Below are 22,399 nucleotides of genomic sequence, written 5' to 3'. Positions count from 1 at the left end.
GCGGAAGGTTTAGAGGGGATTTGAGAAAGAACTTTTTCACCCAGAGGGTGGTTGGAGTCTGGAACTCACTGCCTGAGAGGGTTGTGGAGGCAGGAACCCTCACAACAGTCAAGAAGCATTTGGATGAGCACTTGAAATGCCATAGCATACAAGGCTACGGACCAAATGCTGGAATATGGGATTAGATTAGACTGGGCTTGATGGCCGGCGCGGACACGATGGGCTGAAGGGCCTCTATCCGTGCTGTATAACTCTATGACTCTAACAGTAGGGACACGCTACAATTAGCCACAGTGTCTCTGAGCTGGGGAGGGGGAAACTCCTTCTGGTCTTTATTCAGTGATTCCTTTCTAGAATATGTGCGTGTGCACTATGATGATAGCATCAGGCATGCCTGTGGTCAAGCAGCCTGCTAACACTCACTGCCTCAGGGCGCACGTGAAGAATGAGACACACAGGAGGCTGCCGGCACCAATGGATCTGTACCCCAGTAAGAGTCAGCAGACAGGAGGAGAAAACCAGGAGAATTCTTTGCTTCAAAAAAAAATTACGAATGAATTTGTGCAAAGCGACTCTGATGACTCTGCATGAAAGCCGTGTTGCAAACAAAACCATCCCCCATCCTCCCTGGAGAGTTGCAGCACACACATTAGTGATTAGTAATGATAGGGCAGCACATCCTGTACAGTGCGCACTGTGGACTGCCCTGACCATGATCTGAGATGTTGTGTAACAGAGGCTCATTCATTGATAAATGAAACAGAACTCTGCTATTAATGTTTCAAAGATGATACCCAGTCTGCTCTCAGCATCAGAAGTGCCGTTATGTACAGTCTTAAAAGGGGACTGCATTCATCTGCATAATGTTCTAAGAAGGCAGATGTCTGAGCACTTGCTGCCGATGTGTCCCTGCTCTTTTAGTGGTTGGGTTATGTTTTAAAACATCTGTTCCCAGATTGCCTCCCACGACCAGTTTCAAAGCTTACAAGATGGGAACAGAAAGCAAATAATTCCCCATTTACAGCACAGAACCATTTTCACTGGAAGTGGGACAAGCTCAGCAACTGGTGACAGTGCTGGAACAACTGTGCACATACTGTTGTTACAAAGTCATATTTTGCGATTATACTACAGACCTGTAGGGAAGAGCCTGAGATTCTGAAATAACATGGCAGAGGTGCCTCATTACTGAGGCTTAGCTGAGATCAGGAAAGTAGCAGTGTGGGGAATCTAAGCTGTGTCCGCGAGCCCCAAGCGCCGTGCTTCCTCACCGGTACTGAACCGCACCGCTCACAATTTATAAACACAAACTACTGGTGGAAACCACATCTAACAAACAGTCAAAGGACTTCTCTATACCAATACTAAGTTACAAATTGTGTTTTTTATGTTCAAATCAATCAAGCCAATAAAGAAGCATAAAATAAAGACGTCTTTCACTTGAATTTATTGCCCATTCCATCCAAACAGCTTCAGTTACAGTGGCTCCTCAAATTTGAAATTCTCATCCATGTGTTCAAATCCCTTCATGGCCCTGCCCCTCCCTATAACTAATGTACTCCAGCCCAACAACCCCACCTGCCTGAACCCCCCGTTCCTCTGACTCTGACCTCCTGTGCATTACCTCCCTTTACCCATCATGGGCGGTACTGCCTTCATCTGCCTGGGTCCCATGCTGTGGAGTTCCCTCCCTAAATCTCTCCGCGACTCCAATTCTCTCTCCTCCTTTAAGACTCTCCTGGAAAACCCACTTCTTTGACCAAGTGTTTGGTCACCTCTCAATGTTACCTTCAATGGCTCAACCTCCATTTTCCTCAAGCCTTTGTGAAGTGCGTTGGGATGTATATAGACATTAAACGTGCAATTTAAACGCAAGTTCTTGTTATGGTTGACCAACAAATATAGGTGCTTTTATATTGCACAGGGCCTATGCTAATGCTGCTGGCTGCTGACCATGGCAATACCCGAGAAAATTTGCTGGATTCATGGAGGCCAGTGGCCGAGAACACCTGTTTTCTTAAAAAAAATTAGGTCCACTTGGCTGCCAGCCTTTTTTTTAATTCATTCATGGGATGTGGGTGTCGCTGGCGAGGCCAGCATTTATTGCCCATCCCTAATTGCCCTTGACAAGGTGGTGGTGAGCTGCCTTCTTGAATCGCTGCAGTCCGTGTGGTGAAGGTTCTACCAACAGTGCTGTTAGGAAGGGAGTTCCAGGATTTTGACGCAGCGACGATGAAGGAACGGCAATATATTTCCAAGTCGGGATGGTGTGTGACTTGGAGGGGAACGTGCAGGTGGTGTTGTTCCCGTGTGTCTGCTGCCCTTGTCCTTCTAGGTGGTAGAGGTCACGGGTTTGGGAGGAGCTGTCGAAGAAGCCTTGGCGAGTTGCTGCAATGCATCCTGTGGATGGTACACACTGCAGCCACAGTGCGCCGGTGTTAAAGGGAGTGAATGTTTAGGGTGGTGGATGGGGTGCCAATCAAGCGGGCTGCTTTGTCCTGGATGGTGTCGAGCTTCTTGAGTGTTGTTGGAGCTGTCCTCATCGAGGCAAGTGGACAGTATTCCATCACATCCTGACTTGTGCCTTGGAGATGGAGGAAAGGCTTTGGGGAGTCAGGAGGTGAGTCACTCGCCGCAGAATACCCAGCATCTGACCTGCTCTTGTAGCCACAGTATTTATGTGGCTGGTCCAGTTAAGTTTCTAGTCAATGATGACCCCCAGGATGTTGATGGGGGATTTGGCGATGGTGATGCTGATGAATGTCAAGGGGAGATGGTTGGACTCTCTCTTGTTGGAGATGGTCATTGCCTGGCACTTGTACGGCGCGAATGTTACTTGCCATTTATCAGCCCAAGCCTGGACATTGTCCAGGAATTGCTGCATGCGGGCACGGACTGCTTCATTATCTGAGGGGTTACGAATGGAACTGAACACTGTGCAATCCATCAGCAAACATCCCCATTTCTGACCTTATGATGGAGGGAAGGTCATTGATGAAGCAGCTCAAAATGGTTGGGCCCAGGACACTGCCCTGAGGAAGTCCTGCAGCAATGTCCTGGGGCTGAGATGATTGGCCTCCAACAACCACTACTATCTTCCTTTGTGCTAGGTATGACTCCAGCCACTGGAGACTTTTCCCTCTGATTCCCATTGACTTCAATTTTACTAGGGCTCCTTGGTGCCACACTCAGTCAAATGCTGCCTTGATGTCAAGGGCAGTCACTCTCACCTCACCTCTGGAATTCAGCTCTTTTGTCCATATTTGGACCAAGGCTGTAATGAGATCTGGAGCCAAGTGGTCCTGGCAGAACCCAAACAGAGCATCAGTGAGCAGTTTATTGGTGAGTAAGTGCCGCTCGATAGCACTGTCGATGACACCTTGCATCACTTTGCTGATGACTGAGAGTAGACTGATGGGGCGGTAATTGTCCGGATTGGATTTGTCCTGCTTTCTGTGGACAGCACAAACCTGGGCAATTCTCCACATTGTCGGGTAGATGCCAGTGTTGTAGCTGTACTGGAAGTTTGGTTAGAGGCACGGCTAGTTCTGGAGCACAAGTCTTCAGCACTACAGCCGGGATGTTGTCGGGGCTCATAGCCTTTGCTGTATCCAGTGCACTCAGCCGTTTCTTGATATCACGTGGAGTGAATCGAATTGGCTGAAGACTGGCTTCCGTGATGGTGGGGATATCGGGAGGAGGCCGAGATGGATCATCCACTGGCTGAAGATGGTTGCAAACACTTCAGCCTTGTCTTTTGCACTCACATGCTGGACTCCGCCATCATTGAGGACGGGGATGTTTGCAGAGCCTCCTCCTCCCGTTAGTTGTTTAATTGTCCACCACCATTCACGACTGGATGTGGCAGGACTGCAGAGCTTTGATCTGATCCGTTGGTTGTGGAATCGCTTAGCTCTGTCTAAAGCATGTTGCTTCCGCTGTTTCGCATGCACGTGGTCCTGAGTTGTAGCTCCACCAGGTTGGCACCTCATTTTTAGGTATGCCTGGTGCTGCTCCTGGCATGCTCTTCTACACTCCTCATTGAACCAGGGTTGATCCCCTGGTTTGTTGGTAATGGTAGAGTGAGGAATATGCCGGGCCATGTGGTTACTGATTGTGCTGGAATACAATTCTGCTGCTGCTGATGGCCCACAGCGCCTGATAGATGCCCAGTTTTGAGCTGCTAGATCTGTTCTGAATCTATCCCATTTAGCATGGTGATAGTGCCACACAACACGTTGGATGGTGTCCTCGGTGCGAAGATGGGACTTCATCTCCACGAGAACTGTGCGGTGGTCACTCCTACCAATGCTGTCACGGACAGATGCATCTGCAACAGGTAGATTGGTGAGGACAAGGTCAAGTAGGTTTTTCCCTCGTGTTGGTTCGCTCACCACCTGCCGCAGGCCCAGTCTGGTAGCTATGTCCTTCAGGACTTGGCCAGCTCGGTCAGTAGTGGTGCTACCAAGCCACTCTTGGTGATGGACATTGAAGTCCCCTACCCAGAGTACATCTGCAAATGTGTCCAGTTCATTTAGTTTTTCTACCAGACACGAGACACACACACATAGGAAGCTGGGAGGCACCAGTGTCAAAGAGGCGCCGTGCTCCACTGATTCACTTCAGAATCACTTCATTGACCTGGGAGAACCAGTTCCCAGGTGGAGATTTTGCTATGATTTACAGCTTTTTGTCACCACATCACAATGTGGTATTGCAGCAAACACTGGATAAATGTATGTGGTTTAAATGCTCTTTTGTTTCCTTGACTGGATTAGGGTAGCCATTAACGCCTCCTTTGTGTTAACAGCTATGCAATTAATGTGCTACCCTGCATTGGGAAACATTACTTCCTGTGGGTAAAACCAGCACATTAAAGGTGTTTTAAATAGTTTTTGGTCACCAGCCCTGTAGCGTTGATTTTCACCACTGGAGGTGTTACCTGCTTCTATCCTTCCACAGCACAAACGTACAGTGTAACCCGGTATTCCTATCATTGTCTTTAATACCCTTCAAGGTCTCACCCCTCCCTATTTCAGAAACCTCCACCAGCCCGATAAACTGCCAGCACTCACCGAACTCTCCATTCCTCTAATTCTGGCCTCGTGTATCCACCCATCCCTTTGTCCCACCATTGGCGGCCGTGCCTTCAGCCGCCAAGGTCCCACGCTCTGCAATTGCCTCCCTAAACCCCTCCGCCTCGCCACCTCCCTCTCCTCCTTTCAGACACTCCTTAAAAACCACTTCTTTTACCAAGATTCTGGTCACCCCTCGTAATAGCTCCTGCTTTCACTCGGCGTCCATTCTTTCCCCAATACACCTCTGTGAAGCACCTTTTTTATGTTAAAATCCAAGTTGTTATTGTTATTAAAAGGAACTGAGGAGTGGCATACGGGGACGTTTCAGGATTTGGAGTTCGGGGGGGGGGGGGTGCATATCCATGGCAACACATCAACGGTAGGTATGTTTGCCTCATTCCTCCCTCCCCCAGTGCTAGCACCTATGCATAAATGAGCTAGTGTGTCCATTCGTGTGCCTAGTTTGGCTGCCATTCCAGACCCCATTTGTGGTGGAGACCAAAACAAGGGGCCACAAATATAAAATAGTCATCAATAAATCCAATAGGGAATTCAGGAGAAACTTCTTCACCCAAATAGTGTCAAGAATGTGGAACTCACTATCACAAGGAGCAGCTGAGGCGAATAGCATAGATGCATTTAAGGGAAAGCTGGATAAACACGAGGGAGAAAGGAATAGGTGGATATGCTGATAAGGTTAGATGGCAGGGTGGGGGCGGCGGTGGCTGTAGAAGGGGGCACATGTGCAGCATAAACACCAGCACAGACCTGTTGGACTGAATGGCTAATTTCTGTGCTGTAAATTCTATGTAATTCTATTATATTCCTTTATTGTCTCGAGTCTTACTCTCCTTCCCTGCCTATCATTCATAAGGGTACAGTAGCGTAGTGGTGATGTTACTGGACTAATAATCCAGAAGATTAGACAAGGACCCTCAACTCTTTAAAAAAGTACCTGGACCTGCACATAAAGTGCTGTAAGCTGCAGGGCTACGGACCGGGCACTGGAAGGTTGGATTAGAATGGGCACCTGGTTGTTCTTTGAGCCGGCGCGGACACGATGGGCCGAATTGTCCCCTTCTGTGCTGTATCTTTTCTATGGTTCTACTATTAATCCAGGTGTGAGTTCAAATCCCACTTTGAGAATCTGAATTCAGATTTTTAAAAATGTGCTCATAGTAAAAAAAAAGCTGGTATCAGTGAAAGTGACCCTGAAGCTGTCCGATTGTCTTAAAAACCCACTAATGTCCTTTAGGGAACAAAACCTGCCGTCCTTACCCTGGCCTCGATGTGACTCCACTCCCACATCAACATGGTTAACTCTTAACTGCCCTCTTAAGTGGCTGCGCAAGACACTCAGTTGTATCAAACAGCTACGAAGAGTAACAGCGGTTCATGAAAATAGCTCACCACCACCATTTCAGGGCCACTGCACGCATCCCGACAGTGAATTAAAAAACTGTGCCACATTTCATTTCTCTCCTTTGAGATACTTTGGTCCCCCCAATCCCTACCGCAACCAGCTACTACTCCCTCTGCTGCCATCCCAGGCTTGAATTCCTACTGACTAAGCCCATGGCTGTCCTCCATCGGCATTCTTTCAAGGGTCCATTGACGCACCTATTGATGGCCTCCTGCTGAGCAGCAATCACAAAAACTTCATCCTCCTCTCTTGCTGACCTTCTCACCGATTGGGGGCCAAACCTCACCAACCTGCTTCCTGTCTTATTTGCCTATCCCAACTCTCCTATCACTGCCCATTTGGATTGTGCACATATATCAACACTCACTTCCCTTCTCTGCATTTCTCTCCAAGAAAAAGAACGAACCTACATTTATATCACGCCTTTCACTTCTCAGAGTGCTTCGCAGTCAATTGAGTGCTTTTGAACTGTAGTAATATATGCAAATACAGGAGCCAAATGGTGCACACAAAGGTCCCACACAAAGAGATAAATAACCCGATAATGAATGGGGTTGAATTTCCATGAGGATTCTCCCAATTGTCTGACCTAACATTGGCGGAAGATCTGTGGAAACCCCGGAGAAATGGTGTAAACAGGAGAGCCCCCCACAGAAATTGAACCTCAATTGGTTTTGCTGCTATTGATGTTGACTTGGACAGCAGAACTCCTTTGTTCTTCAAATAATGCCATGGGATTGTTTATGTCCATCTGACAGAACAGATGAGGCCTTGATAAGCCACAGCCATGGCTCAGTTGATAGCACTCTCGCCTCCGAGTCAGGAGGTCGTGGGTTCAAGTCTCACTCCAGAAACTTGAGCACAAAATCTCGGCTGACATTCCAGTGCAGTGCTGAGGGAGTGCTGCATTATTGGAGGTGCCATCTTTTGTATGAGATGGTAAACCAAGGCCCCGTCTGTTCTCTCAGGTGAACGTAGAAGATCCCATAGCACTATTCGAAGAACAGCAGGAGAGTTATCCCTGGTGTCGTGGCCAATATTTATCCCTCAATCCTCATCACTAAAAAAAATCAGATGATCTGGTCATTGTCACATTGCTGATTGTGGGACCTTGCTGTGCGCAAATTGGCTGCTGCATTTCCTACTTTACAACAGTGACTACACTTCAAAAATACTTCATTGTCTGTAAAACGCTTTGGGACATCCTGAGGCCATGAAAAGCGCTATATAAATGCAAGTCTTTAAGTCTTTCTTTTGATTAAATGTCTCATTTGAAACATGGCACGACTGACAGTGCAGCAGTCTCTTAGTACTGTATTGAAGTGTCAGCCTATATTATGTGCCCACATCTCTAAATGTCCATTCACTTTGTGAACAACGCCTTTGCTGTCAACAACCTCATTGTGCATGATTGTATTGATATCCTGGTTTTGAATGAAACTTGATTCACAGGTGACAACATCTCGCCCCTTACCATTACCTCCTTGCCTGGCTACACTTTACACCACCTGTCCCACCCAAACCACTGCATTGGTAATGTAGCCCTGATCCGCAAGTCATACTTTCATCTCTTCCTTGACCCCTCTCCCATCTTCTCATCTTTGAAGCACCTCACCCTGCTTCAACCCTGTCATCCATTCTTTAAAATGCTTGTTGTCTACCACTCTCCCAAGCTCCACCCCAAGTGTCTCCCTTTCCTCGTCCTTGGTGATTTCAAACTCCATCTCTGCTCCCCTTGTCCTCGCTCTCGCCTCTGAATTCACTGGCCTCCTGTCTTTCCTAAACTTCTCCCTCCATATAAACTCTTCTATCCTTATTCTTAGCCATCCCCTTGAGCTCACCATCTCTCATGGCCTCTCTACTTCCATGCTCTTGATCATTGACAAAGCCACCTCGGACTCCAGGTACTCTCCATCACAAAAACCACCTACGTCCACTCCATAACATCACTCATCTATGCCCCTACGTCTGCCCATCTGATGCTGAAATCTTCATCCACTTTTTGCCACTTCCAAACTCGACTATTCCACTGCTCTCCTGATTGGCCTCCTATCCTCTATCTTCGGACTGGAGGGAGGTATACAGTGGTGTTCCCCAGGGGTCGGTACCAGGACCACTGTTTTTCTTGATATATATTAATGACTTGGACTTGGGTGTTGAGGGCACAATTTCCAAATTTGCAGATGACACAAAACTTGGAAGTGTAGTGAACAGTGAGGAGGATAGTGATAGACTGAAGTCAAGAGGATATAGACAGGCTGGTGGAATGGGCGGACATGTGGCAGATGAAATTTAATACAGAAAAATGCAAAGTGATACATTTCGGAAGGAAGAATGAGGAGAGGCAATATAAACTAGAGGGCACAATTCTAAAAGGGATACAGGAACAGAGAGATCTGGGGGGCATATCTGCACAAATAGTTGAAGGTGGCAGGGCAGGTTGAGAAAGCGGTTAAAAAAGCATACAGGATCCTGGGCTTTACAAATAGAGGCAGAGTACACAAAAGCAAAGAAGTCATGATGAACCTTTATAAAACACTGGTTTGACCACAACTGGAGTATTGTGTCCAATTCTGGGCACCGCAGTTTGGGAAAGATGTGAAGACCTTAGAGAGGGTGCAGAAAAGATTTACAAGAATTCCAGGAATGAGGGACCTTAGTTACGTGAATAGATAGGAGAAGCTGGGGTTGTTCTCCTTGGAACAGAGAAGATTGAGAGGAGATTTGATCGAGGTATTTAAAATCATGAAGGGTCTAGACAGAGTAGATAGAGAGAAACTGTTCCCTTGGCGGAAGGGTCAAGAACCACAGGACATAGATTTGAGGTGATTGGCAAAAGAACCAAAGGTGACATGAGGAAAAACATTTTTACACAGCGAGTGGTTAGGATCTGGAAAGCACTGCCAGAGGGGGTGGTGGAGGCAGATTCAATCATGGCTTTCAAAAGGGAACTGGATAAGTACTTGAAAGGAAAAAATTTTCAGGGCTACGGGGATAGGGCGGAGGAGTGGGAATAGCTGGATTGCTCTTGCGTAGAGCTGGCACGGACTCGATGGACTGAATGGCCTCCTTCCGTACTGTAACCTATGATTCTACAAACTTTAGCTCATGCAAAACTGCTGTTTGTGTCCTATCCCGCACATCCCACTCCCCCTTTGCTTGCTAATCTATATTGGCTCCCAGTCTCCCAAAGCCTCCAATTTAAAATTCTCATCCTTGTCTTTAAATCACTTCAGGGCCTCTCCCCTCCTTATCTCTGTTACCTCTTCCAACTCTACAACACCCCATACCTCTCCATTCTTCTGATTCTGGCTTCTTGTGCCTCTCTCCATTGCTCTGCCCCACCATTGATGGCTGTATTTTCAGAAGCCGAGGCCCAATGCTCTGGAATTCCCTCCCTAAATGCCTGTGCCTCTCCAGCTCACCCTCCTCCTTTAAGACACTCCATTAAAAAAAACTTCTTCTCCAAGATTCTGGTCACCCCATCAAATATCTCCTCCTTTGGCTCAGCATCTTTGGTGCAGCAATTTGGGACATTTTTCAACGTTGAAGATGCAATATAAATACAAGGTGTGGCTGTATTATACAGTGAAACAGCTCACATATAGCAGACAACAAAATATGCCCATCACCAAGCATCCACATGATTCTCCAATTTTCTCCCCATCTCTCCTGAAAACAATTAACTGCTGTGTTTTCTACAGTACAACTTCAAAAGTACTTCTTTGACTGTAAAGTGCTTTGGGACATCTAAAGATTGTGATAAGCACTGTATAAATGCAAGTCCTTTCTTTCTTTTCCCTTGCTTGGGTGCAGTTCCACGGGCTGCAGTTGCCTCCAGTCCCTCGCTCAAATGGGCGAGTGTCGGCGGGCTCCATGAATGTGGAAGAGGTCACAGCCAAGCTCAATCCTATGATCGCATGGCATTAACACACTCACTTTCCAGTGGGTGGGAGGGAGTCACTGGTTAGCAATCAGGAGCAGGAATCCTTCCGTATTTTCTCTGCTCCCTGGCCCCGAAATGCTGAGGTGAACTGCAGATCCTTACTCCCACCCCAGTTGATATCAGGTAACTCAGCATAGACTGAGGATCAAACCTGGGACCTTCCTGGACAAACTCACAAAGCCATCAGGGGCGCCTCCCATTTTAGGTTGTCACTGCTTTAAAAACAACATACTTCAAAGAGTGATAATTATGCCTTCTTTTGTTGAGCACCAAGTTATATTAGGATCTTGGTCTGATTGTGTGTAACCCAGCCTGAATATGGTGGACTGAAGATCCAATTACCTTTTGCACTGAAAGCTCTTATATTGAGAGAAGAAAAGACTTTTTATAGTCAGGTTTGATTCAACAATGCGAGTGCTGATAATTAACTTGGTTTGATGCAGATTTGCACCAATGCACGCAACAAAAAAAGTCTCATATTACTAGGTGGGAACAAGTGAGGAAAAAGGACTATAGGATAACCTTCAGAAACATCAAAGATACAGAATCTGACTTGGGTGTAATTCGATCATACACACTGGATGAGGCATCAAATTAATAGGGACAACGAACCTTGTTGATGGGGGACTGTGCGTCAGTGTCTAGATCAATGCATCAATTTGGCAGTAGCATATGTAAAGGGCAGCTCCAGATAAAATGCAGAGATGATTCTCCTTTCATCATCTGCTCTCCTGAAGGCTCGGACTCTTACTGGAGTACAGTTCCACCTTTCAATGCCTAACGAGAGTGACCATTCTTCACATATGAGGCTGGACACTGAGTGTCAGCTGGCTATTCAACTACAGGGGACACAATGGCCAAGCCAGATTCAGTCCTCATCCAGCACCCACGTACAGCGCACTTCTCCAGCAAGGATCTTGGCTGATCCACTTCCTTGCCCCCAGGCCACCAACAGATACTAGGACCGTCCTGTTTTCTATGGCTCGGTTGCACACTGGGCAGTGCGTTTATACAGTAAGCAGTACCCAGCACAATTTCTTCCAATCTTGCTGTGCTTCCTGCAACCACTTGGGTCAAACACACAACACACCTGCCTTTTTAAGCCACATTTATACTGGGGCTTATTCAGTTTAGATTCTGGGAGATCAGCGTGCCATGAGACAGCACCTGGGATTTGCACGACTAAACCCAGCTCTCTTAACCCAGCAGCCCAATCATGAAACTATATCCACTATTCTGCTACAGTAATAAAGGAGTTGGATTTAGCAGTGTAAACAAGGAAGCCAACCCACGGGCATCAGTCTCCTGGATTTCAAACTAAATAAGCGACACTATAAAACCGCTTTACATTTGAACTTGACAACACTGTACTCATTTTGCTCAAAATATTTTTTCAACTTGTTAAATTTCAGATCTAATGTGGGTGTGGTCCTTTGTCCTCAGCTTCCATCCCACCACCCTCGACATGTGATAGATTATCTACTGCCATTTCCACCACCTCCAATATGATCCCAAAGCCAAACACGTGTTCCCCATCCCTCTCACTTTTCCAAAGGGATCGTTCCCTCCGTGACACCCTGGTTCACTCTTCCATCACCCCACCACCTGCTCTCCTTTCCCTGGCACCTTCCCATGCAAATGCAGGAGATGTAACCCCTGCCCATTTACCTCACTCCTTCTGGGTGTCCGAACACCCAGAAGGAATGTTAGGACCCCTAACACTCCTTCTGGGCAGGACAGCAATTTATCTGTACTTCCTTCAACCTGGTACACTGTATTGGCAGCTCATGATGCGGTCTCATCTACAACAGGTGGACAAACACAGATTAGGTGGCCATTTTGCTAAACACCACCGCAAGTGTGACCCTGAGCTCCCTTCTGCTTGCTACTTCAATTCTCTGTCACACCCCCATTCTGACCTTTCTATCTTTGGCTTTCCAAACTGTTTCAATGAAGCTCAACAGAAGCACGAGGAATGACACCTTATCTTTCTAGTAGACACTTTGCAATCCTCTAGCCTTAATATTGACTTTAATTCTTCAGAGATTAACCATAGCTCCCATTCTCTCTTTGGGAGGACGTGCTTGCATTGTGGGATGCTTGTGCTGACGTTTCTGATGATAGTGGGAGGAGTGGATTGGTGATTGGGTTGGGAACCCCCACCCCACCATCAGAACACTGTGCTGGCGAGGTGGTCTGCACTCTTGGTGTCGACCAGCTTTTTTCTTTTACCAGGCTCCTGCTCTGCTTTGGCAATTTTTTAAACTTCCCTTTCTACCTGCTTATCTCTCACTTCTTCAGCTATTCACACACTCTCTGTCTCTCATATGTCTTTTCTTTCTTCTCTCATTATGCCTCCTATTGTCTCACACTAATATTACTTCCTGTTCTCCACTTAAGCTATTTACAGGTCATCCTATTTCTTTTCCTGTGCAGCTGTTTGTGATTTTCTCTTCTTCATTCCTCTTGTTTTGTTAATCTGTACTGAAGGGCCCACACCCAAAATGTTAACCTTTCCTTTCTCCGTACAGATATTGCATCACCTGCTGCGTTTTCACCATTTTCTATTTTTGTTCCTTTAACAGAAGAGTTGTTCATGAAGCCAGTTAGAAATAGGTGAGTCACAAGAAGCAACTACCTCCTAAAATTTTTCATTTCCACAGCATTCACCTGAGGAAGGAGGAAGCCTCCGAAAGCTTGTGAATTTCAAATAAAATTGCTGGACTATAACTTGGTGTTGTAAAATTGTTTACAATCCTAAAAATATGACAGTTGTCAGCCTTCACTCAGTGGGTAGCACCCTCGCCTCTGAGCCAGAGGGTCGTGAGTTCAAGCCATACACCAAGCCCTGAGGCCCTGTTTTCCCCCCAAGGTGAATGTGAAAGATGTGACAGCAATATTTCGGACAAGAGTAGGTGAGTTCTCCCGGTGTCCTGGCCAACATTTAACATTTAACCCTCTACCAACATCACTAAAACTGCTTAATTGGTTATTTATCTCATTGTTGTTTGTGGGACCTTAGTGTGAAAATTGGCTGCAATGTTTGCGTGCATTACAACAGTGAGTACATTTCGTTCATTTTCTTTCTTTCCACTGACAATTGGAAGCCTTGGATAAAGCGCCTGTACATGCTCCAGGCTATACCTTGTATGTTTAAAGTAAGACAATTTGAAGACCAATAATACAATAGAGAATTGAATTACACAACCCAGACTGCAGAACTCCAAGAATGGATCCGTGCCAGAAAAACAGGAAAAACTAGAAATATGGTTACATTAGGTAACAAGCTGTTACCTACTTTCCTATTTTTATATCACTTCTTTTTCTCCCCTCCTTGGCTCGGTCTTCTATCCCCTAAGCTAAGGCTGCCCTACTCACTCTTGTAAGGAATCTTAAAACACCAGGTTATAGTCCAACAGTTCTATTTGAAAATCACAAGCTTTCGGAGGCTTCCTCCTTCATCAAGCCTCCGAAAGCTTGTGATTTTCAAATAAAACTGTTGGACTATAACCTGGTGTTGTAAGATTCCTTACATTTGTCCACCCCTGTCCATCACTGGCATCTCCACATCATGGCTACTCACTCTTCATTCAGCCCCTAGCAGCCTGAGCTCCCCAGAGGGTCACGGTTGAGATCTGGAGACACAGTTGAGGACAGTGAGCGTGCTTCATCATAGAGTGAGTGAGCACATTGGAAGGCACAGGCAGCTTGTCAATTACCAGCTGTGGCATCTTAACTCATCAATTTACGGCAATAGTTTCCAAGGCACACGGAACCTGGCATCTGTCCACACCAATATGAGTAAGTGGAAGCTACATCACTCACAGTAAAAGCCACTATCACAGAGAACATCCACATTTCATCAATTAAATGGCAGTGTGGTTAGCATTGTCTGTTGCCATTGCTGCCTGGACTTGTTAAATTAACAGCAAGACATTTCCTTATATTTACATTTCACACATCCATTATTAAAACGTTGACTGTCTTAAGTGTTGAGTGTTGCTTTGAGCAAGCTCTCTGCAAACCATGTGAAAATATCACGCAATCAGATGCAAGGATTACGATAAAGAAAACAGCCATGTTTGTGCCTGTTCCTGGGTTGACTCTCAGTCCAGCTTCTCTGCTGCTGGGTTAACATTGGACCCAATTTCCCCAATGGTCGGGTGCTGGCATCACTCTTCTCAGCCTCTTGCCGCTTCTTGCGCACTCAAAGTGGCCCCTGCCTCCAAACTGGCACGTCCCTGTCGTGTATCCCTATTATCCAACATCAGGCTTCCCTACTCTCCTGGACTCGGTGCTTGTGCTCTGCTCCGAAAGTCCAAGCCTGGTTCTGTTTCACCCTTTGTGAGCAACACCACAGGAGATTCTTGAATCATTGCAATCAGATGAGGCCTTTTCTCCTCTTCTTTTCCGAAGGGGCTGACTGCTACCTCTCCTAAGTGAATTACGGGAGCCTATTTACCCATTGGGAACATCACAGCTGAGCCTGATCCTGTATTCAGTTGACGGCCACATGTACGTACCCATAGGAATTTCTCCTCATAAGCACAAGGGTGGGAGATGCTGAGGCGAATTCTAGCTCCTCTATAGGGGGCATAGGCCAGATTTATCATGACTGAAAGGAAAGAATACTAGTGCAGGAGTAAGTCACAGTGAAGGGTTAATAAATCTATTCAAAATTCTGACAGACCGGGAAGGACCTAGGTTTGATCCCTTGTTTGTGTTGAGTTTGGTGATCTCAGTCAGGGTGGTGGTAGGGATTAACAATTGGCCTCACAGCCCGAGGGCAAGGCTGGCCAAGGACCCCTCTTTAGAATCGCTATCCGGTAATCTCTGTTCAAAGGTGCAAGGGTGTGGATCTCGGGTTGACAACAGGGTGAGGGTGAGCTGTGAGCCCACTCGCCTTGCGAAAACCCCACCAAGTACAAGGCGAGGCAAGAGACCGGCCTGCAAATCCATGTCACAGTTCACACTGCGACTCGGCACACACGTGAAGAACGGCTGCCAAGTTAGGCACCAGAAGGCAGCTAGAACTGTACCTCAGCCCGAGTCAGCAAGAGAGGAGGGCAGAAAATTGGTGGAGGTATAAAGAGGGAAAAAAAAAAATTAACTGTTGGAACGTTGGCTGCTATGTGCCTGTGCGTGGAAATGACAGCGTACTGGTAACAAGGAAAGTTTTAACAAAATCCTGAAGATGCAATCTGCAGTGTGCTCTGCCTGCTCAGAAAGCCGGTGCTCCCTCTGAGCCAGTTTCATAGTTACCCTTTTGGTCGGGGGTAGAGTTGTAAATTTGTGCTCATATATTGGGGACTGGAGCTCAGAAAATGGAAGCTCCTGAGGGGCCCAACGAGCTCTGCTTAGAGACTCCTGATGTGTGCTCCGGAGCACAAACTAATTAAATCTACCCCATCATTGGAACATTCCACATCATGCATTTATATAGCACTTATTAGCCCATTTCACCTACAATTACATTGAAATGCACTGCAGCAGCAATTTGCCAACAGCAAGATCCCACATACAGCAATGAGATGAATGACCAGTTACTATGTTTTTTAGTTGATTGTTGATTGGGAAACCAGGAAAACCCCCTGCCCTACTTCAGATCATGCCATGGGATCTTCAACATCCACTCAAGCAAAGCCTGTTTAATATTTCATTCAAAGAGTAGCACCTCTGACAGGGCAGCACACCCTCAGAATGGTACGGAGGTGTCAGTCTAGATTACCTGCTTAAGCCCTGCAGCAGGGTTTGAACCTACAACCTTCTGACTCAAAAGCAAAAGTGCTGACAACTGGGCCAGGCTGACAGTTGGCGACAGTAAAATTGAGTGGGGCTATTGAGATGCCTGTTCATTCCATTGTGTCTAACAATCACTACCCATTGGGGTAGGCATTCCTTTACATAGAATAAGTTCCCTACTGGGGAATGGCAGGGGAGAATGGGATGTGGAGTTTGTAGGTGGCACTGACACCTTTGTGCAGATTACCTCCTTGTCACACTTTGCATGGGTGGAGAGGTGACTGGATTTTCTCGGCTCCTCCAATGCTTGGCCTTTCTCTTCCAGGCGTTTCACAATGCAGGCTGGCTTCATCCGTCTCAGAAAGTGGCATAATGCTGAGATCTGGAACACAAGCAAGAGTCAAAAAGGTCAAAACAATTCATTGCAATTGTCAATGCTCATATCTCAAACATCTCTCTATGCCCACCCAGATTTTCTCCTTTCCTCCCCTAAGGGTGCTGATTTTTTTTTGCTAGACTACGGTTCCATAGATAGCCATCTGTTTAAGTGGCAATGCTTCATGTCTGAATCTCAACGGTGAGAACAGGTTGTTTGACTGTGGTGTCTTCATCTGACAGCCACACATATGCACTTTCTGGCATGAGTCACCGGAAAGTGATGAGGAGGAGGAAGCCTGGCTGATCTAACCCCTCTATAATGTGACAGAACGTCAACACAAATAAGTATCATAGAATCGAAGCTGAATGTTTTCACCAGTGTGGAGAAAAGAGAATTGAAGCTGTGAGGGTGGAGTGCTCTTTATGCAGCGGGGGTGAGGGAGAAGGCTATGAAGGTAACAAATAACTTCCGAAAAAGCCTGTGCCTTTTAGGATATCCCACCTCCACCTTAGATGAAAAACAGACACACAGTATGGGAATCCAGCAGCGTGTGGAAAATGGCTGGAACCAAGAAAGAAAGCAAGCAAGCAGCAGACTGGCATCTTAATACTGGGAGCTCTGCAGGGGAAAATCTGTCTGTTTGTGTTGATTCTGAAGAAAAGTGCAGTGGAAAGTGGGTAGAGATCTGCAAATGGATGCTACCATTCGCTAAAAGGAGAAATGGGTAACACCTTCCCCCTCGTCCCCCCCACCTTCCGCAGTGACTGAGTTGATAAAAGGCATGATTCCCCCATGACTGATTTGCCTATCAACATTTACTGTCAATCTTTAAGAGTCAGGATGTTCAAAACAGGAGGGGATAAATAAGGAACAAAAATGTTGAAGTTAACCCCACCCCATCATATATGCACAGCGAAGGAAAAGACAGGTATTGCCACAGGTGCCAGCAGGAACCTAGCCCAATTCCCTTTGATTGCTGCCACTCACCTGCACATCACCCTGTGCTGGTTTGCATTCATCCTTCCTTCCAACCAGCTTCCCAATGACTGCAAGGCTCAGGTGTCTCTGCAGCTGCCTGTCAGATGATGAAAGGAGTTGCGTTCAAAGTAAAGTTAAAAAAATCAACATGTTAAGACTTCTTTTAATAAAAGAAACACCGTGTCACTTGAAATGGCTGCAAGAACTGGCATTTATCAAAGTAAAATTAACCTGAAGAAATCAGCTCCCCTTTCTCTGCTATATTGTTCTGGGAAGCTCTCGATTTTCTTGGCTCCTCTTCTGAAGCCACTGACTCAAGCTGGGCTACAATTACAATGGGGCACCGGCATTCCTCTTGTCTCTCACTCAAGTGACCGTTCTTCATTTGAGCCAAGACAGTGTCAGCGAATTATTCAACCACGGGTATCACAGCTGAGCCTGATGCTGTCCTCACCCAACGTCCAGCAAGGATTAATGATCAGGAGTGGGCAGAATGGGATTTTCCCCACCCCCTCCCTAGATCAGGGGTCCTGTGACCAATCTCAGCACCTCTTCTGCTGCCCTGGGCTTACATTATCTAACTGAGCACAGACACTTATGTCCATTAGGCCATTGGGAAAACTAAATTTGAGTGCTTGAATGAAAACTCCCAGCATGAGGAACTGCGGTCAAGCTTGCCACCACATTTGGGCCTATTCTTGAATATTCTGGATTATTAAAAATGGTTACAATACATATGTATATGTAAATGTACTCTTTCATAAAATATATATTTGAAAGTAATAAAAAAAAGTGGGGAAAAAAGAAACGTGATTACTGTTTGGATATCTGTAAACAATTTTACAACACCAAGTTATAGTCCAGCAATTTTATTTTAAATTCACAAGCTTTCGGAGATTTTCTCCTTCCTCAGGCAAATGTTTGCCTGAGGAAGGAGAAAATCTCCGAAAGCTTGTGAATTTAAAATAAAATTGCTGGACTATAACTTGGTGTTGTAAAATTGTTTACAATTGTCAACCCCAGTCCATCACCGGCATCTCCACATCATGTTTGGATATCAGGTGAGATGCAACATTGGGGTCAGCAGTGATGCACACCATTGTTGAATAATCTGTTTCGGCTCACACAAAGAATGGCCACTTTGGCACTGTACTCAAGCTAAAGTCAACACATTTCAGAAAGGGGAAAACATTTTGGGGGTGGGGGGGGGGGGTGGGATAAGAAACAATAATTGATATTTAAAAATAAGATTTAACTTTAAAGCTTTGAATTGAGAGCTTGAGTAAGCCAAGAAAAATGTTTGAAAATCTGAGCAATTGCACTGTTATTTTCATAAGAACATTTTTCAAAAGCTGACAGTAAAACATCACCACTGTCAAATGTATGTGTTCACTCTTTTGCAATTATTATTGAAAAATAAAACTCAGTTTATTCATTATTTCTTCTATGAATGTTTCCCCAAGCGTTAGGAGATGTTCCAGCAACTTAAACAGGCACCGTGACAGAAATCCCTGAGACAAGAAAGTTGTGCTTGTTGCAAAATTATGGTGGTGCCTTTTTCTTCAAAAGTGAATGGAAGAATGTGGCTGTCCATGCTCCCCGAATGATCGCTCTGCCTCAGGCATCTAAGAGGCTAATTAAATATAACAGAAATGGCCTGCACTAGTTTGCATTTGCTGTTCTTGTTAAGATGGCAACAATGCAGAGTGCCAGGCAGTTCACAGCTCCTGTACTTTAAATGGGTTGTCCCTTTGCTACAGCGCAAAGAATCCCAGTGCACTGTTTAATAACCAACAATGGCTGTGACGCCCATTCTCTAGGGAGGAAACACCACTCATACTATTCACTTCTGAAACTGTTCAAGCCTCGCCCTTTCTTTGTACAACTAATTCACAAAAATTAACAATAAAACATAAGAGCTATTCAACCCATTGAAATTTATCGCTCAAAAACTCCACTCGCCCAGCCTCACATTAGAGTGCATTTTGGACACTTTTAGTGTCTTGGACTGCGTAGCAGATTAATCCAACAGTTGTCACCTGTTGTGAGAAGAAAGTCTTTCTTGTATCTATTTTAAACGTACTTTTCCATTCATTTAAAATTGAAATCCAGATTGGCCAGACTTAAAGTCATATTCTGGGTTCACCTTACCCGCATCATTTAATACATTATATATCTTGATGAAGTCTCCTTATCTAAGGAAGGATATACTTGCCTTAGAGTTGGTCCAACGAAGCATCACTAGATTGATTCCTGAGATAAGACCATAAGAGATAGGAGCAGGAGTAGGCCATTCGGCCCCTCGAGCCTGCGCCGCCATTCAATGAGATCATGGCTGATCTCATTTTTACCTCAACTCCACTTTCCCGCCTTTTCCCCATATCCTCTGACTCCCTTGCTGATGTCTAACTCAGCCTTGAATGTATTCAATGACTCAGCCTCCACTGCTTTTTGGGGTAAAGAATTACAAAGATTCACGACCCTCTGGGAGAAGAAATTCCTCCTCATTTCCATCTTAAACGGGTAACGCCTTATTCTGAGGCTATGCCACTTAGTTTTAGATTCCCCCATGAGGGGTAACATCCTCTCAGCATCTACCCTATCGAGTCCCTTCAGAATCTTGTATGTTTCAATAAGATCGCCTCTCATTCTTCTAAACTCCAATGAGTATAGACCCAACCTGTTCAATCGTTCCTCATAAGACAACCCTTCCATACCCGGAATCAACCTAGTGAACCTTCTCTGAACTGCCTCCAATGCAAGTATGTCCTTCCTTAAATAAGGGCACCAGAACTGTACGCAGTATTGCAGGTGTGGTCTCACCAGCACCCTGCACAGTTGTAGCATGACTTCCCTGTTTTGATACTCCATCCCCCTAGAAATAAAGGCCAATATTCCGTTTGCCTTCTGGATTACCCCCCTGCCCCCCCCCCCCCCACAGTCACACTGCCACAATCTTTAGCTCAGAGTGGGGATTCAACAACGACTTAAATTTACATGACATCTTTAACATAGGATATAGTTCCAAGGTGCTTTACAGTTGGTGATTGGGAATGAATGCTGAAGAAGGAAGAGGAATAGTAGGAAATGTGATGGAAAGCTTGGTTGAAGAGATGGTTCTTGAAAAGATTTGTACAAGTGGAAAGAGGTGAAGAAAGAGGTTTAGGGAGAGAGTTCCAGAGAGCAGGACCAAAATGAGTGACTGTTCGACCACCAATGGTGGGACAAAGGGAGGGAGTGATTCATAGCATAACAAGCAGAGCTGCTACAACCAGATGAGTGCAACGGAGCACTGAGTGGTCAACTGAGAGCTTGGTGAGTGTGGGAGTTCGGTGAAGTGGGGGAAGGAGGTGCTGCTTTGCCTTGCCTTTCTTAACTTTTTCCGCAGAGCGGCGGCAGACCTGAGCAGCAGAAGACCAAGAGTGGGGATAAAAGCAGCAGACCTGCAACAAGAGAAAACTACTGTGCGATATCACAGGTGAGGCAGGAGAGTCTGAGAGGTGAGCACAGCATAAAAGGAGACACCGAGAGCGGGAGGAGAGTCTGAGAGTGTAAATCTAAGGCAAGTCATGGCAGCAGAGCTTGCACCTGTGATATGCTTCTCCTGCACTATGTGGGAAGTCATGGACACAACTAGTGTCCCTGGCGACCACGTGTGCAGGAAGTGTGTCCAACTGCAGCTACTGGCTAACCGCATTTCGGAGCTGGAGCTGCGGGTGGATTCACTGTGGAGCATCCGCGATGCTGAGACTATTGTGGATAGCACATTCAGTGAGGTGGTCACACTGCAGGTAAAGATTACGCAGGCAGAAAGGAAATGGGTGACCGCCAGGCAGAGTAAAATGACTAGGCAGGTAGAGCAGGAGTCCCCTGGGGCCATCTGCCTCTCAAACAGATATAACACTTTGGATACTATTGGGGGAGATGGCTTATCAGGGGAAAGCAGCAAGAGGCAAGTTTGTGGCACCACGGGTGGCTCTGCTGCACAGGAGGGGAGGAATAAGAGTGGCAGGGCTATATTGATAGGGGATTCAATTGTAAGGGGAACAGATAGGCGTTTCTGCAGCCGCAAACGTGACTCCAGGATGGTATGTTGCCTCCCTGGTGCTAGGGTCAAGGATGTCATGGAGTGGCTGCAGGGCATTCTGGAGGGGGGAGGGTGAACAGCCAGTAGTCGCGGTCCATATCGGTACCAACGACATAGGTAACAAAAAGGGATGAGGTCCTGCGAGGTGAATTTAAGGAGTTAGGAGATAAATTAAAAAGCAGGACCTCAAAGGTAGTGATCTCAGGATTACTACCAGTGCCACGTTCTAGTGAGTATAGGAATAGAAGAATAGACCGGATGAATGCATGGCTGCAGGGACGGTGTAGGAGGGAGGGATTTAGATTCCTGGGACATTGGGACCGGTTCTGGGGAAAGTGTGACCTGGACAAGCGGGATGGGTTACACCCGAGCAGGACCGGGACCAATGTCCTCGCGGGGGTGTTTGCTCGTGCTGTTGGGGAAGGTTTAAACTAGAGTGGCAGGGGGATGGGAACCTGAGCGGGGAGTCAGAAGGGAGTAAAGTTGAGAGCAGCAAGAGAGGGGAAGACCCAGGGGAAATTTACAATACAAATAGTACAAACAGTTGTTCAAGAACAAGTGAAAGGGAAAAGCGTAGAGCAGCAGAAAGAAAGTGTACTTTAGGCACTACAGATAAAGTGAAAACTAGAAGGCGTAAAGCAATTAACCCAGCATCAAAGCTGAAGGTCAGGCTTGGGTGTGTGGCCCAACTAAGAGTTCTATATACAAATGCACAGAGTATAAGGAATAAATTAAATGAACTACAGATTCAAATTCAAATTGGAGG

At 46.1% G+C, this 22,399-nt stretch overlaps 1 protein-coding gene across 1 annotated transcript in view; it reads right to left on the bottom strand.

The window, feature by feature from the left end:
* Nucleotides 1-22,399, bottom strand: part of LOC137335735 (SMC5-SMC6 complex localization factor protein 2-like) — a 100,322-nt gene that overhangs the window by 11,284 nt on the left and 66,639 nt on the right. Inside the window, exons 13-14 of the mRNA XM_068001062.1 lie at nt 17,556-17,643; nt 16,437-16,571 (exon numbers count right to left, since the gene is read on the bottom strand). Of these exons, the coding sequence (XP_067857163.1) occupies nt 16,437-16,571; nt 17,556-17,643 (223 nt within the window). The remainder of the gene's footprint in view (nt 1-16,436; nt 16,572-17,555; nt 17,644-22,399) is intronic.

Source organism: Heptranchias perlo, chromosome 20, assembly GCF_035084215.1.
Source record: "Heptranchias perlo isolate sHepPer1 chromosome 20, sHepPer1.hap1, whole genome shotgun sequence".
NCBI classification, from domain to species: Eukaryota; Metazoa; Chordata; class Chondrichthyes; order Hexanchiformes; family Hexanchidae; genus Heptranchias; species Heptranchias perlo.
This window is presented reverse-complemented; position numbering and strand designations above follow the sequence as displayed.